Source organism: Haliotis asinina, chromosome 7, assembly GCF_037392515.1.
Source record: "Haliotis asinina isolate JCU_RB_2024 chromosome 7, JCU_Hal_asi_v2, whole genome shotgun sequence".
In the NCBI taxonomy this organism is placed as follows: Eukaryota; Metazoa; Mollusca; class Gastropoda; order Lepetellida; family Haliotidae; genus Haliotis; species Haliotis asinina.
In genome coordinates, this window is record NC_090286.1 from 1,396,506 (window position 1) to 1,414,284 (window position 17,779).

The 17,779-nt window shown below is 40.9% G+C and overlaps 1 protein-coding gene across 1 annotated transcript in view; it reads left to right on the top strand.

The window, feature by feature from the left end:
• The window catches only part of LOC137291151 (multiple epidermal growth factor-like domains protein 10), a 38,145-nt gene extending 20,424 nt beyond the window's left edge, over positions 1–17,721 (top strand). The window contains exons 9-15 of the mRNA XM_067822438.1: positions 5,530–5,664; positions 5,822–5,968; positions 7,047–7,193; positions 7,292–7,441; positions 8,247–8,370; positions 14,038–14,146; positions 17,611–17,721. Coding sequence (XP_067678539.1) covers positions 5,530–5,664; positions 5,822–5,968; positions 7,047–7,193; positions 7,292–7,441; positions 8,247–8,370; positions 14,038–14,146; positions 17,611–17,721 — 923 coding nt within the window. The remainder of the gene's footprint in view (positions 1–5,529; positions 5,665–5,821; positions 5,969–7,046; positions 7,194–7,291; positions 7,442–8,246; positions 8,371–14,037; positions 14,147–17,610) is intronic.
• The last annotated feature ends 58 nt before the right edge of the window (positions 17,722–17,779 follow it).

Consider the following 17,779-nt stretch of genomic DNA (forward strand, 5'->3'; position numbering starts at 1 on the left):
CTCCAGCAGAAGAATTAAAAGATTAATAATTCTACCAGATTGGCTCATGAGCCAATCATTGACATCATTGACATTGGCTCATGAGCCAATCACTGACATCATTGACATACAGTAAGCTATTACGTCTGCTTGACACATTGCAACGACAATGTCAACATATGTAAATTTATATGTCTTACCTATATTATGTAGCCTCTAGTCTCTAAGCATGGTGATCAACCTTCATTTGATGTATGGCCCGATTTTCTATATTTTTGCCATAGCATACTAGTTTACAATTAGGAGCTGTGATAATCTAGTACCTTTTACTGTCCTTCGATGACAAGTTTTTACTCCTAAATTTATTGATTTGGCTAGTAATGTTAATTATATTGTAATGACCGTAATGATCTGACTGTCGAGGTATTACATTTACTGACTATATTATATAGGAATTCCAATACTGTAATCAGTGTTACCTATGCTACAGGCAAGAATGTACTTCTTTATCCTTACAAGTTGGATAAACAACTTCTCTGTTGAAAGTCATCAGGCACCAACCGCTTCCGTTCATACTCCAGAGGATGTATATACCAGATCCCCTTCGACTGTGGCGTCCAGTACATTGCCGAAACCTTTACACCCCCAAACAATAATACTATGTTTTTACAATTGTTTTTATTCATGTGAATGTAGGCCACTGGCCCGTGATTGAAAACTACACATTAACAGCTTTCAAGCTGCAACGACGAAGATCTTCACCATAGAATATGACTAAAGACACTAGACCAGAAATCTACCATCAGCAAGAACCAAGGCCACACATTCTACCAACGATCTATCCACTAACAGTCGCTAAGCTAACAGGCCAAGGACATCAAATCATTCCGCACTCAGATCAACCGTGACCAGGGAAAATACATGCCCAGCCCAGTGCTTGAGACTTGTTGATTTAATCATCTGTGACATCTGTTATTCTGGCTTCCACCTTATTATAATCCCCTTGGCTCCACCTGTCTTACCGTAAGATATTTTGTTCCTTTTAAAGTCTATTTACACTCAATCCACTCTCAGCAACACCGGAGTCACAAAACATTCTAAAAACTGACACACACATACATACACTTCAAATACAAGAAGCTGTTCTGTTGGTAGGCTGAGTTACGAATAGATTGGTTCACTTCACGGTCCGACGACTCTCCTCACTGTACATGTTCTTGTTAAAACGAAGTATGACATTGTTTAACTCAACATAAATAACTGTTTGTAAAGTGTTAGGTTCATATAGGCATTTTAAGGCCTAAAGTCGCCCTAAAGCTACCTACCATGTCCGTGTTGTCCGCTTCTAGTAGAACATTTAAATATATGTTACAGGAATCTGCCCAGAAGGAACATACGGCTATGAGTGCGGTTACCAGTGTCACTGTCCTTTGGACAAATGTAATCTTACCAGTGGCTGTCGTCCTGGAGATTGTGACACGGGTTGGCCCGGAGTAACATGCAATAAAGGTAAGCGACCATCTGAACCTTTGCTACATTTATTCATCTCAAACAGCAATATTGTAGCTTTAAGTTTTAGAACTGTAAAGAATTTAGCGACCTATGCTTGTCTCAACAGGAGAGCCACGGTATTGGGTGGTTAGGCTCGTTGCCTTGGCTGACACATCCTACCTCAGTTTCGCAGATCGATGCCTATGTTAAAAGTGCTTTATGGTTCAACTTCTTTATTATACAAGGTCACAACGAACCATAAAGCACGTTTAGTTTGATTCCTCCAACTTCTAAATGCCTTTGAAACAACTGATGCCTATGTTGTTGGTCACCGGATTGTCTGACCCAAATTCGGGTATTTACAAACGGAATATTGCTGGGTACGGCAATACAAAAGAAAACCAACAAACAAAACATTTTTACAATTATTAACATGGCGACTGGAAGTAGGCTTCATAGATTGTTGAATATATTAGCTACCGTCTGTTCAGGATTAAACTTACGGCTTTTTCAGTCAACAATCATTATGTTAAAAAAGTCACGGTGAAGTGAATTCATTTGTTAGATTCCTATGGAAGGTGGTCTGTGTAACGATAATGCATCCCATATTTACATGAACATGCTCTACGTTGACAACTGTAATCAACTGCACACCTACTGAATTAAAATAGATAAAAGAATTTGAAAAAACAAACAACAGAAAAAAAAACACTTTTTTGGCACACGGATGCAGTGTCCAGTATTCGATCGCCAACGCTGATTCGTCTTTAAGGTCTTAGACTGTCCTGAACAACACAGATGATTCAATATCGTGTGTGACCACCCTGACCTGTGATGCAGGTTCTATCGCGGCGTCGAACTGAGTATGAACCTTCTGACGTCATTATTTGGTATTCGACGCTATTCCTCTTGCAGGACAACTGTTAAAGTGTCCATGGTCAATCGAGGCTGTTGACATTTCCAAATACTTTGCCCCATTTGGTCCCAGCTGTGTTCAATTGGAGACAGAGCGGGTGATCTCGCTGGCCAATGTTGAAGTTGTTAGGTTGGGTTAGGTTGCAGGTTGAAGTTGTTAATTTTGAGGAAGCTAAGCCACTAGTGGCGTTGTCCTGTTGAAACAGGTAAGGCAGCATCACAGACCGTAAAATCTCGTCCCTGTAACGACGTGCGTTGAGACAACCTTTGATGATGACGAGATCTGTCGTCTGCTCCCCCCAAGACCATAACTCGTACGCTTAATGTTCAACTTCTTGGATGCAAGCAGGTGCCGTCCGTTTGCCCCGACGTAGATAGATTCGAAAACGACCATCAGATATGGAGAGCTTGGAGGTGCTCTCGTCACTGAAGAGCACTCGTCGCCAGTTTCGCAGCTGCCATCTGAATTACGGTCCTGGCCCACCTCAGTCTGGCACGTTGGTGTCGGAGTGTTAACGCCATGTCCTTGAAACGTCGATAGGCACGAATACCATGCTGACGCAGTCGTCTTCCTACTTTCTGTCTGCTGAATGCATGTCCAAGGCTAATGGCGCTTGATGACGTCACTGTGAGGTAGCGGTGTCTCTGATGAAGCACCCGTAAATGTCGATCTCCCTGTGGGGTCGTGACCGTGGGGCTGCCACTCCTGGGTCTGTCTGTCAGTCTCTCTGTGACGTGTGACAAGTCTGGCGATGGTGGACTTGCAGCATCCTGGTCACGTGCTCCTGTGTTGCATACCAATTGCTCTTTCCCTCTGTTCTTGTGGTCACTCGAGGCATGTTCCTGCTTTCAATCCTGTAGTATGATGACAGAGTAGAAATCTAGTCAGGTTTTATACACTCATCTCATACTTTGTGCATAATTTCCATTTTTTCTGTGCAAATTCATTTAACTCACCAATAATCAAAATCTCGTGCACACGTTTACTGGGAACAGACATGCCGTGTTCGAGGAAAGTGTTTCCAGTCGTTTCTGAGCAGACAGGCAATTATTTTCACAACTTATGATAATTTGTATTTTGGTGGCGTTTCTTTTGGACGGTATTTTAGCTTGTTTAATTGATTTGTTTGTAATGTATCAATCAGAATTTTCCCGTCTATGTGTTGGTTTTAATGCACTGTAGAATTGATTTAAGCCCATTTTTACATTGGCTACAGTATATATCAGAACTTTAAAATTTTCATCAGATGCCTATCAAGAACTTAATCCTTGTCTTTTGTCACAGGAAATATAGCACTCAACAAACCCACATCATCCAGCTCAGTCTATCAGAATCCTGGCAATGCTGTAAATGGTGACAACAGCGCCGACAACTATGGACAGTGCTTTTCTTCGGACTGGAGAGACAACTTAATAACAGAGGCATGGTGGAGAGTGGATCTTGAGGAGATGGTCAGAGTACGCCATGTCACAATATACTTCAGGAAAGACTGTGAGTACAAAAGGAAACCATTTGACTTCATTTTATACTGTACACGTTCCTGTTTCATGTTTTGTAAACACAAACGGCAGTGAAAATAATGCAGATGCAAGAGTGTATAAGGCTAGAGACAGGAAACGTTCATGCATTAGTGTCAATAGTACCATGGTCTGTGTGGCACATGGCTGTACACATCTTCAGCAACCATTACCTATGTTGTACCCTAAATAAGGTTTTCTGGAACCAAGGCCTTTTTTGGTTCATGTCTCAGTTTTTATGGAGAATATCTTCATAGCTGTCAGGTAATATTAAAAGAACAAGACACAGTTATCATTCCGACTTGTGTAAGACGTAAACTACAGTCAAGTTGTTTGTGGGAAGCAGTGTTTATATGATGTTCTGTAATATTTGTACTCATATGCACAGTTAGGGTTGAATTCTATAAATGCTGATCAGATAAAGTTCGTCGGAATGGTATCCAGATCTACATAGCTGACACTGCTGCCTCGCCAACTGATGGAGTCAACTGCTACAACGTGATAGGGAACGTCAACGGGACAGACATACCTGATGTTTTGACGGTCTCGTGTTCTGGTGAAGGGCGCTACCTGGTCCTGTACACAACAACTGTCAACAACGAACATAACAATGTGAACGTACCTACGATGGATTTCTGTGAAGTGGAGGTTGATGGTAAAAAGTATTTTATCATCTGCATTGTGAACAGTACATGAGTGAATGAGTGAGCCCCGTTTATCCGACAATCATGACCTGACGTTATTTTGGTAACAAAGTGAATAAACGTAACTTAGTCTCAATTATTTAGTATCACATCCTCGTCACTCCGGAAATTTGCTGTTTAACTGATGGTGTCCGATGAACGAGACTTGAGTGCAGTAAGTATTTCGATGGACACGCAAGTGAAGGTTGTTTAGAATGTATATATCCTTAATGTATTTAATTGTGATGGAAGGAAATCAGAATGAACTGATGTGATCTTTACCAGATATATGTGTGAATTGATGACACAAAAGGGTCATTTTCAGACAAAAATCGGCTAGTGTTGGTACATTACGACAACATGCCATGACAGAAGTCAAGATTAGTATTTATCTATGATCTCAGATGAGATCACTTGGTGACCTTCGGGCAAGTTCGTAATTATTTCAAATAGAAAACATCCAGATGAACTGATTATCTGTGAAGATGTCGTGATTAAGGCTGACAGGATCTAGTTTGTAACAGTATCAGCCTGTCCATCAGCGACTGTTGACTTGATGTTTCCTGTGCATTGACAATTTAATTGTTCATCTTCTACATGGGGTAGGAAACAGCTATCGTAATTGTGGATTTAGTTTCTTAAGACTCCATGCTGTTCTGAAAGCCACGCCAAACTCAGATGGCAATTTACAAGTAGACGGACTTTGATGGCCCTTCTGAACGTAATTCCTGTTGCTTTCAAGCGGTCCTCCAAGTTCCTGTTGAACAGACGTCGATAGGGCAAGATACGTTAACAATGGTGGTTGATGTCCAACTAATAGAATTCTTTTCGGAGACATATCAAACAACCAAGAGCCAAGGATATGTCATTTCATTATCAGGATACCGTGGTTCACCTTGCCTACGTACCCTTACTACTGCAAATTATTTTTTTTTGTCAACAGTATGTATCAGTGGTACTTTTGGCGATGACTGTGACAACTACTGCCACTGTGACGGCGAGGTGTGCGACTACGTGGACGGCATCTGCCCCAGTGGAGTGTGTCTACCTGGATGGACAACAGAAAAGTGTGATACAGGTCCGTGCGGGGTGACTGTTTCAGCTGAAGAGTTATCTCCTCGTCAATGTCTACAAATCCTGGCCTTACAATAGCCTGTTCATTAGAAATGTAATTTAGTCAAGAATTTCACAATTTAAAGTGTCACATTATTGTCAGATATTCATTATTCTTTCAGTATGTGAATTTGGCCACTATGGTGCTAACTGTAGAATGGCTTGTCCAAACAGAAACTGTAAGGGAGACAACTCTAGCTGTGACCGTGTGACGGGAAAGTGTGATGGAGGTTGTGAAGCAGGCTGGAATGGAACAGACTGTACCCTCAGTAAGACACATATGTAAACGTAAAGGTGGTGATGTCATTTATGCTCTCAGGTAAATGCAACTTTGTGTGTACTTAATGGGCACTTTAACGACATGTTATAAGTGAGTGAGTGAGTTATTATTTAACGTCACATCGGCAATATTGTAGCAATATCGTGACGAGAACATGTTAAAGATTGAAATAGAAAATGTGTATATAATAAAAACCTGTCGACAAAGGACAGTGAAACAAGTAGAATATCACAGTGAGAGTTAAAACTAGCCTTGAAAGTGAAACCTAATATCACCATACAATTTCGACAAATGCAGTATAAAAGCAGGCTCTAGATCGACATGGGAACTTCCAGTACCTGTGCTACTTGCATGGAGACATGTTATAACATGCAGTAAAGCAACTTATTCAATTTTCGTTGAGTTTGACTGAAACTAAACATTGCCAAAAAGCAGTAAACGAGGGCGCAGAAACACAGCAGCAACATGTTTAATTTCAGTCTAGTACTTTGGAAGACACACTTCCCATGCAACTTGTGGCCACATTGTGAAGCTACAGACAGCATTGAAGCCCCACAACTTCTTCACCATGCCACAACGCAGACCGTTAAGCGTCCACGACAGAAACAAGTCCATTGCATGGGTACAGGATGGTGACGCCATAAGAAGTGTTGCTCACCCTCTTCCGTTGTCTCCCTCAGTCACTCAGAGTGACAGGTTCCAGGCCACTGTCAGAGTAAAGGACATACCTCGCTCTGTAACACACAGAAAAAATCCACCAAAAGAGCACAGTACCGATATGTTGTGCGACAAACCCTTCGGAATCCAGTCACAAATACCAGTGCACAGGTGCCACAAGCTGGAATGGAAGTCTGTCTTCCACATGCTCTAGGCTGTTGAGTTTAGGCGTTTTATTTAAATTTGGTGCCGGTGTGTTTGACCATCCTGATTTTCGCTGTTTTGGACACATTTCATTGTTTCATTTCAACTCTTGCATTGTAATCATACACACGCGTTTCTACACATGTGGTTGGCCAGTGAGTTTGTTCACAGTTTAAAGTATTGCAGCGCGTGTCATTTATTCACAGAATGTCTTCGTTCCTACGGTGACGGCTGTTCCAAATATTGCTCCGACAGGAAGTGCGCCGAGTCTTCGTCAGACAGTTGTGATCATGTGACCGGGATGTGTGAAGATGGTTGCAGTAGCGGTTGGAAGGGTATTGACTGTACAGAAGGTTTGTTGTCAGTCCTGATGTTTGCGGTGTTGTGATTGTGACGTATAGAAATATGTTAAAAAACACAATTACGTATGCTTCAATTCTATACTTTTCAGCATGTATCCAGGGAGTTGAGTACGGAGCTAACTGTGTGGGCAACTGCAGAGCCCGGATGTGCGAAGAAGGGGCGGATGTCTGTCCGCAGGATACGGGAAGATGTGAATCAGGCTGTCAGTCAGGATGGAAAGGACAAGACTGCACTCAAAGTAGGAAACAAAAAACAATGTGAAAATCTGAGAACATGCCCATGAAACCGTAAAATATTACATGTACTCTAAAATAGATAAACCCAAATACAATTGCCTGCCTGCACAAACTCCTGTTGACCACAATTTGGTCTACTATTCTATCCCGGATACCCAAGGGTCATAATTTAGGAAATCAATAATCTATACAACGGTGCAAAGACTTAGACATTATATATGTATATATATATTAACATTATATTATATACAATATATATATATGTATATACAAGTTAACATACAACCCCTTATATTGATAAACTGAGAGTGAACCGACGCCATTGTCAAGAGATATGTGAAGAAAAAATGAAGAGAAAATGTGTGTCTTTTCCAAAGTATAGGTAACTTGATAAAAATATTGCCTTAAAGGAAGACATACTCACCCAGTAGTGACCAGCAGATTATGGACATTGAATGCAGAGTTGTGTACTTGTTGCGATTTCCAAGATGCAGTGAAGGATTACAATGTTCAGTGGAAGTCCTCCTTCCCTGATCTTCACTAGCCTTTGCATATATGACTGGTGAATGTCACAATGCAGTCACAATGTTATTTTCAACAACGATTTCCCTATAGAAGTGTTTTATTTTGACGTTCCAGTAGGACAACGGTTTATAAAGGACCTCTCATCTGTTACATGTGCCCCAGATGACAACAATATAGCACATCTTATCTGTTACAGGGATCCTAAATGACAACAGTATAACACATCTCATCTGTTACAGGTTCCCTAGATGACAACAGTATAACACTTCTCATCTGTTACAGGGGCCCTAGATGTCAACAGTATAACGAATCTGTCTGCGAGCTTGTTGGGAGCTCTATCAATGCTGGTATTCATGGCTTTAGTGATGGGCGCGGTGTGTCTACGGAGGAAGAAGACATACGTCAAGTAAAGTGCATTGTTATATGTGAATACTGGTGTTCGGCATACAAGCAATACAACTGATGTTGCAATTGATGTTGCATCTGAGGCAGATGTGTGACTAGATATTAACAACTCTGGAGCTGTGTCATTATACAGAAACAATTGTTTCACAGAGAGCACTGTTAAGTTAATACATTACTCAAAATTTCCGAGGCTTAGTACTCCAAAATAATTACGTAGATGTGTTAGTCTAAAATAATACATCTACCTGTATTTGTTTCAAATGCCAGGGGCGACAATGAGAGAAGACATGTTGAATGAACAAAGGCCCGATGCAAAGTGCTGCACAGTGTCAACTTGCAGCATGTGTTCAGCAAAAGTCCCCACGAGATCAACTTCACAAATTCACGCTAATTCGAACGTATTTGATCCATGTGGTGCGTGGCACTGTCGTCTAATGATCTTAGAAAATGACTGCATGGCTGCCGACTGAAGAGTGATCAACTCTATAGTAAGTGCATTGCCGAGTTGCTATATGCGACAAGGCGTCTTTCAAGGATCATGAACAACTGGTGGCACATATATCACTGAGGTATTGCCACCGAGCTGGCCACCCATGCAGGTATCCTGCATCACCGACTCTGCCAAAGTGAGTTCGTGCAGTATCGTCCATGAATGTACAGTCTAGTCACAATGAACCAATGTATGTTCTATTGTGCAATAACATCCCTTTATAGCAAACTCACGATCGTTCCAATATCTAGTAGTACGTGGAAAACGAACATGTTAAAGTCTTCTCTATAGTGGCCGAGAAAGCTTCCACCCTTTCTAGCACACATGGCTGTAGATGAATAACTAACTTTCTTGGCACCTCATGCACATCGTCTCCATGACTGCATGCTCTGATCGTGCATCGATAAAGTCAGATCCTATACGTCCCGCACAAACATTGAGTTAAAGAATATTTCAGTTTTGGGCAAGTAATCCTTATATTGTTCGTCTCCAAACTTTGAGTACTATATGAAAGTCATTTGTAGCATAAGAGTTCTTATCTCGTTCAAAAACTTTTTCTGATAATAACATACATTCAGTGTCATACACATTCACTTAAACGGATCTGTGGTACTGTGTGTATGTCAGATTGTTAAAAGATATAACTCATTGAACGGATTTATGCACAACCACGCACAAGCAACCAGGCATATTTCTTTTGCAGGAACAAGTCCAGCACAAGTGAAAACGCGGCGGGTTTGCAACTTTCTGCGCCTAAGACAGCGCAGAATCGTGAATACGATGCCATATCGGGAAGTCAGTATGCCACACTGGACGGACGGTTACCAGACATGTATGAGTCACTGAGTGTCTCAGGTGTATATTCCAACAGCCAAGCTCACATCTAAAACTACACAAGACACAGCTGAGGAAGGATGGAGTGGCAGCAATGCCCACGACGGAAATAATGGCCAAATGTTGACACTCAAATGTGATGTGTCATAATAAAACTATAAAACATTGGCATTGTTGTCAGCCAAGTAGTTTGATGTTACGTTGAAGAACACTGTTTAGATTTGCTACAAAGGACATTGTTTAGGAGCAGAATACCATTAGTGATCATTTATTAATACAGTAATTACCACAAACGTTTACTGACAATACATGGACAGCATGCTATATCATTCATGATGTGTCGACTAATAAGGGAATTGTGAAGAAACGACTCTGGGAGAATTACTTGTGTTTTTTAACACCTACATGTTAAGGATTGTTTCTAAACGTAGAATATTAATGTTGAGGTCATGCCTAAATGTCAACTATGGATTTCTTTCAGGTTTCCGTTTGTCTCTGACACCAACTGGTCCTCGATAGTTGTATGTAGAGACAGTATCAAGAGTAGAGTCTGGCTCTGTCGCAATGACACCTTTACATACACGTCAGATATTTGATGGGCTCAGAATCAGAAGCGAGGCATTTTAATTTTACGCTGTTCTTTTCTGTTGTTTTTATATAGACGTATCAAGTACATGCTTACTAAAACTACTCTGTAGTAGGCAGGGCCTATGTTTATTTTCAGTGTAATGGATATATACATATATATTTCTTATGATTGTAGAAATGTTCTTTTAATCATTACATTACATGGAACAGGAGCTGTTTTGCTTAAAGGTCACATGCAACGTAGAACACAACTTTGCAGATTCTGGTACCTTTCGGTATGCACTTACCGAAACAAATCATAAAAAATGCCAATTCAACCTATAAAACGCGATGAAAGAAAAGCCCGCGAAATCGGAGTTCAAACGTTTCACTAAATTCCCCCCAGCGCTGGGGGAAAAACTGGTTTCAACTGCTGTGCTGCGCTGCGTCCATAACGCGTGCGCAGTGAATAGGTTCGGGGAGCTTGAAACAGTATGCATGTCCAACGTCTTAGGTCGTGAGCAGTAGTCTAATCTTGGTTGTGTACACAAACAAGTAAATAATCTACTCGTTACGTAAAAAAAACCTTGTTGATTGTGGTAAGCAGTCTCTGTCACAGAGAAAGCTCATTGTCTGGTTTATTCACACCTATATGTCTGCCTGCCTGTCCGCTAAAGACAACATGCAATACACAGCTTCAATCATTGACCACGTGCAATTTAAACTTAGAACCTATCAGACTATACGACATAAAGAAAACAAGTTGATTTACGACTCGTGCACCCGAGTCCCGTGTCTGTCACATTATGTAATTATGTGTGATACACATGACATGTTTTTATGTCTGTGGGTTGCAAACAAACTACATTCATTTTTTTCGGATGACTGGATCTGACGGAAACTGGTGCAAACTCAAATCCTGCTTTGTACTTGGAAAGATTCCAGCCACGCACTAGTTTACCATCTCTACTGACATGATATTTGATTGGATCGAACGCAAATTCAGAGAACATGTATTTTCCAAACCCAACATCTCTATATACATTCTTCATGGATAACGATTTCTTTTAGTGTATATGATTTTGTTTGACAACAGTATATGAATCCATACTGAAACGACGCATCAAGTACACAAAAAGAAGTTGTTATCCATAAAGAATCTTACTTTCTTGTGACTGGCTATACTTCTAAAATGCACCTCAAACAGATCATCTTTCTGTACACACAATGAACCCTCAGCATATCAGCAAATGAAACAGCCAATCGGAAGCCGTCGTTACACTTGAGTGCATATCCACCCACTATGACTGGGTTCGGTCTCCCGAGGGCTTCGTTTCGGGGGAAGTAAGCCCAAGTACAAAATATTGCACTTTTGAATCGCGATTGTACGCTTATAATTTTGTTTATTTGTTTTTTTAAAAGCAGCAATGTATATTATATGTCATGAATAAGTGATAAATGTGTTTTAATTATGTTTGATTTTTGGTTGCATTTGACGTTCAATAAATACATCTTTTTCCTTACTGGTTGTAGTTATATTTTGTTTTCAATGAGGACTTCATTCAGACAAAATAAGTTCTTCTCCCACAACTCCGCCATGGGGACGTCCCAGTCACCCCGACAGTCGGAATTTGCTGACATTAAATGTTTTCTCAGAATAAATACTGATGATGAATGCAGTAGTTTCTTCATGGGCATTTACAGACCGGCAGAAATCTATCTTTGAAAATACCGCGGACATTTCTTATCGCACTTTGAGCAATAAACGACACAAAACATGACGTGCCACTTCAAACACTTTATGGGGCACATCCATACCTCTCTTAATTCACTCCTAATCCTGAAGTTTATTGATTTATTACGATATATGGATAATAACATGAAGCTGATAGTAACTTCTGGTAAATGACATACAGCTGTCTTCCAGGAATGGTCACAGGCACATGCAGACTTCTGTTTCTGCTACCCCAAAGGACCTTGTGACACCACCACCACCACCAACAACAACAAAACAGTATCTGAGCTAAACGACACAAGCAGACAGGTGACCTTTTGTACCTTAACCAAATCAGCATACATTCGAGGACGAGAATAGAGAAGAACTAACCATCTTCCTTACACAGCTGAACTCTCTTCGTTGACCCCAGACACCATGGTGCCTGAGAGCAAAAGGAGCAGCTGTGTGATCCTGAAGACCTAAAACAAAAACCTCAACAAAGCTGACAAATGCATTATATTATTTAGCTAGTGCATCTTGACAACCAAATAACTGGGCACATACATCAGCACGCTGTCATTACAACGATAACGGGTTAATTACGACACTTCATTAGTCGTCTTGTTATCCTAAACTTTTCATAATAATACTTTCTCTTATACTATTTATTAGGGGCAGTAGGGATGGTCGAGTTCTTAAAGCATTCACTGGTTACGCGGAGGACCCGGGTTCCATTCCCCATAAGGGTACGATGTGTGAAGGCCATTTCTTGTGTGCCTAGCCGTGATATTGCTGGAATATTGATAAAAGCAGTGTAAAACGTAGCTCACTAACTCACTTCTATTTAGTCAGAACTAAACACTTGCTGCAGATCTGTCACTATATTTCACCACATCATCTCACCAACACACATACTAAAGTTCCCAATACATGATATTAACTGACTAAAATAGTATTGCGCTTGTACACCTTACGTCACATATAGATGTACAGCTGTGTTTGTACATCGCCACGTGGTTGTTTTCCTTTTGTAGATGGTAGCTGACTTGTTTCCCTTTTGTAGATGGTAGCTGACTTGTTTCCCTTTTGTAGATGGTAGCTGACTTGTTTCTCTTTTGTAGATGGTAGCTGACTTGTTTCTCTTTTGTAGATGATAGCTGACTTGTTTCCCTTTTGTAGATGATAGCTAATTAGTTTCCCTTTGTAGATGGTAGCTAACTTGTTTCCCTTTTGTAGATGATAGCTAACTCGTTTCCCTTTTGTAGATGATAGCTAACTTGTTTCGTTTTGTTTTAAAATTCACTGTCTCATATTGATCACACGGCTCAATTTTCATGACTTGTGTCAGCTGTTCAAATCTAAAAATACGCGGCGCGCGTTGAAAGCTTGACCCTATTTCCACAGACACTGCCTGCACATTCGCTGCACTTTGTCATAGAGCTATACGGATGAGGGAGATGATCACTGACTCCCTGAATGTCACGTGCATGTCTGTATAATACAGTGTATCAGGGCGTGGAACCATCCCACAGATGGCATCATTACCTTGTCAGCTTGCTGACGGGGTTAACCTCTTTGGTCATGTGGACAAGGCGTCCGACTTCGGATCGGAATGTCTGTGGTTCGAATCCCAGCACGGGACTCGGAAATATTGTGGCCGCTACAACAGCATAAAATACTCCCGATAGTTCGAACATGCCCAAAACAACATCACCATAAACCAGTACGCTTGGTGGCATTTGTGATTTTGACAATTTTAATCTCTGTATTTTTGACATCAGAAGACCTTGCGTATTATGCGATTGCTGGCTGTTTGTTTTGGTACATGTCATAACTGTGACGGGACGAGTAAGATAGGATCAGAACGAATCCGTAACGCAGGATCGGTTGTTTGGTTAGCCCGGTGCCGTCAGTAGCGAGGACCCGGGTTCGCATCCCCACCTGGGTACAATGTGTTAACCCCATTTCTGGCAACCCCTGTCGTGATATTGACAAACAAAATATATTGCTAAAAACTGCGTAAAACTAAAACACATTCAGTCACTGCTTTTAATCCCCAGAAAATGGCAGTATATCGCCAATGGAGACTGGTGTTCTGGCAGCACTGACGACGATACTAGTCGTGACTGTAGTGACAGGCGTGGTGTATCTCTGGAGGAGGACCATGCTGTAAGTACAGTCCTTCAAGTTGTGACAAAGCAGTTGATGTATAGTTGACTCCTTTAATCACTGCGTAGCGTGTCGGGGTAGTTCTTGCTTCAATATATATGTTAAAAGATAAGTAAGGTTATATAATTTTATTCGATATGATGAGGTAAACTAATATAATTAAAAAACAATTCTGCTAGAAGAGGTGCTTCTACATGTGTCTGTAATGTGTGTTATTCGTAATTAATTTTCGTGAACATGTATCAATAACTGTTACAGTTCATCTGTAAATGGCACAAAATAGTTGTTCCTACTGAGAATGCAACAAAGAAAACATCACATCACTTCATCCAAACAACTACTAACATCAACAGTGTCACAGTTAAAGTCATTGTGTTAAAAAAAGTAAACATAGAAATTCATTGCTTAAAACTTCTTGGCATGTAATGTCAAACCTCTAATAAAATTATTGAAAATAGACATATATTGCTGCGGCCAGCAAATGTACCACCAAATCCATGTCTCAGAGATCAAGTCTTTCTTATATTCGCAGACTAAATGTTCTATATATTGGTATTCAAACAAATGAGCCTGGAAGTTTGAAAGCATGACGCTTTTTACGTAAAATAACATCCCAGAGACGATGCAAGGGTGTGTTTTGACTTTTCTGCTCGGTAAATAAATATTCCACACATGAAACGTTTGCTATAGATATAGAAAAGTTTTTGATCCTTATAGTTTAAAAAACGTATAGTGACCATGAGCTCTCTAAACATCATTCTGTTTCTGAGATGTCACTCGTCCTCGCGTTTAATGAGCTGCTCTCCCATCATATAAAGATCCTAAAAGGACCTCTAAGCAGTCAGTTCCTGGCACGGTCGCCGATCTTCATGGCACCATTTCCTTCATGTCACCCCCTTGACCAGAAAACGCCACTCCAACCGCAGCATAGGACAAAGGGGACACAGACTCTGTCCATATTGCGGACATCACTGTTCCATTAATGAACTTTAGACTGTAATGCCTCATAATGCTCTGTGTCCAGCTCGGTGTAGTCATGTTCAGGCAGAAAATTACATGTTGGGATTTCTACAGGTGGGTCAGGGTTTGTCTTCGGGGTGCCGGTTCATTGGATGCCGTCTTTGCCATCCTGATTTGAAAATGTGGAATATATTGCTGAACATGAGACTCAAACTGAGAATATCGCGGTCATTCGTATTTAAATACTTTACATATCTATGGTTTCGACAGAAACAAGTGGACAAATACTGTAATAAGTTTAATTACCCATTAAAGAGCTATAGTGAAAATGGACCCCAGTGAAAAAGGCCAGAATAAAATTCGGCGAAAATGGCTACCATTACTAGAGAAAACGGCCTCTGGGTTTAGAGAAAACGAACATTTTATAAAACAGAAAACTGCATGTATTTTATATATTATAGTGCTTTGTTTTTTACATAGCTTCTTGTTATTGATAATAGATGTGGTGATACGTATACTAAGGAGACACCTAGAATAGATAAGAATCCTATCTATCAAATAACAATATTTTAGTTCTTTCTTAAACTGAGATAAATGGGTGCCGTCTGGCTGCTCAGGGTCAAACATTTCTGTCATCAGCTTCTCAACAATAACGGGAGACTATTTCGGGTTTTCGCCTTCACCCGTCACCAATTAAAAAATTAGTCAGTAAACACACTGAAGAACATGTTATCATTACTCAGCAGTCAGCTGTGAAAGTATTTTTCGCTCTCTCACGACTGTCAGCACACAGGGAGTAGCGGGGTGTATCGTCATCAGTCGCATGACATTTTTCCTTTACAGCCTGGCACCTCCATCGAATCGTGCAATTCTTGTTCACTTAACGTCTGCTCCATAAGTGTAACGAGAAATACAGTATCTATATATAATCTGTTCTGGTATGTGAGATGAACTTTCCTGTTTCATCTACTCCGGAAATTAGTTATCTCATAAAACAGCCTCCTTTTCTAGTATGTTCCAGTTACTACCTTACTGGCGGGACCTAACTCATCTTAACTGTTGCTACAAACTACTTACTCTACAAACATTAGTTACCACCATACTGACGAACCTTAATTGATTGTAATTGGTCACACAAGTTGTCCCAATTTTGGCAGTGACATGCAGCACCTGCATTTCTCTTGGTTCAGAGACCGTTCCCTCCTGCACGGTGGCCGTTTTCTTCATTTTTGAGGGGTCGGTTTTCGCGGGGGACGTTTTCTCCGTATCCGCATTTAATAACTAAATGGAAGCGTACCTGAAATCTCCTTTCCTCCATATACACACTGTACCCGCCACAACAGCCAACACCACAAGCAGGGCAACGGCTCCCATAAATCCTGCTGCTAAAGGAGATATGTTTCCCGTGTCGGTTCCAGGTAAACTCTTCACCACTTAAATGAGAATTTCAAACAATAAAAGATTTTGATTCTGAACAGTTGTCAAGTTTGGATGTATCACATTATTGGATGCTATTTTGTAAATAATGACTCTCCCCTATCATCCTCCTTGGTATATTAATCTGATTATGTTCGTCCCAATGTTCTCCTTACCAATAGTGTTCGTTTATGTTAGCAGTTTGGTATTTCAGCCATAAACGAAAAATCTCCCAAAAATTGTTAAATACTCAAACTCACTCCATTCGTTCCCTGATTTAACTGAAGGTCCACCAAATTGGATCATGATCTGTTCTGGTCGGGTGGCCATGCTGAAAAATAGTGTGTGACTATCAGGAACATCTATTTATATCTGGGGAACTTCAGTGCATGACTTAAAACATCCCCTTGCAGCACCCCTTGTGGAAGTTAAGACCACATTTACCATGACCACATTTACAACTGATATTGATCGTATGATGGTCTTTGGACATGGTATCTTTGAAAGAAACAACCACAGCACTAAGATTACCTTAAGTCAATGTCAAGCAATGGGAGTTATGGTCCCCCTAGCGCTATGGTAGCATTGCACAACGGCGCATAGGTCTGCATGTCATCGTTTTGTGTTGGTAACTCTAAACTGTAATCAGGGGTTACGTCAGGTAACTTAACCTCACTTGTCGTAGAGTGTGTCTAATTGTTGTTTAGACCCAAATCAATATCTGCCAAAAGCAGCTCCATTGTTCAGAGGTCAACAATATGCGAGGTATTAGTAGAACCGCGGTATGTTGCCAACAGTTCGGAATACCGTAATACTATCCAAACTCTGCGATTCGGTATTTTCGGTTGTTCATCATTTTATTGACCTAAGCGTTTTCTGAATGTCGAAGGAAAAAATCACTACACTTCGTCATGTTGAAAGGACAGTGGGGTGTAGCCATCGAATGTTTATGATTTACAGGTTCGACTTGAAGAGACTGGAACCACTGCAGACTGCCCAAGGCCAGGTCGACCACGTGTGACATTACAAAGGAGAACTTCAAAATGTGCTTTGTCACCACCGTAACCGTTCTTTTTTTGTGGCTACAGGATCCAGAAGGGGTCGACTGTTTAGGTGTCGACTGTTGGCGCAAGCCACTCGAAACCAGCTGCGAGCTGCTAACCTTCGTGTTTGCCAGCAATATCGAGGAACCATTTTGACGCCATCACATCGACGTTTGCTTTTGCTGCGGGCCCGGCGACATCTCCAACTCGAGAC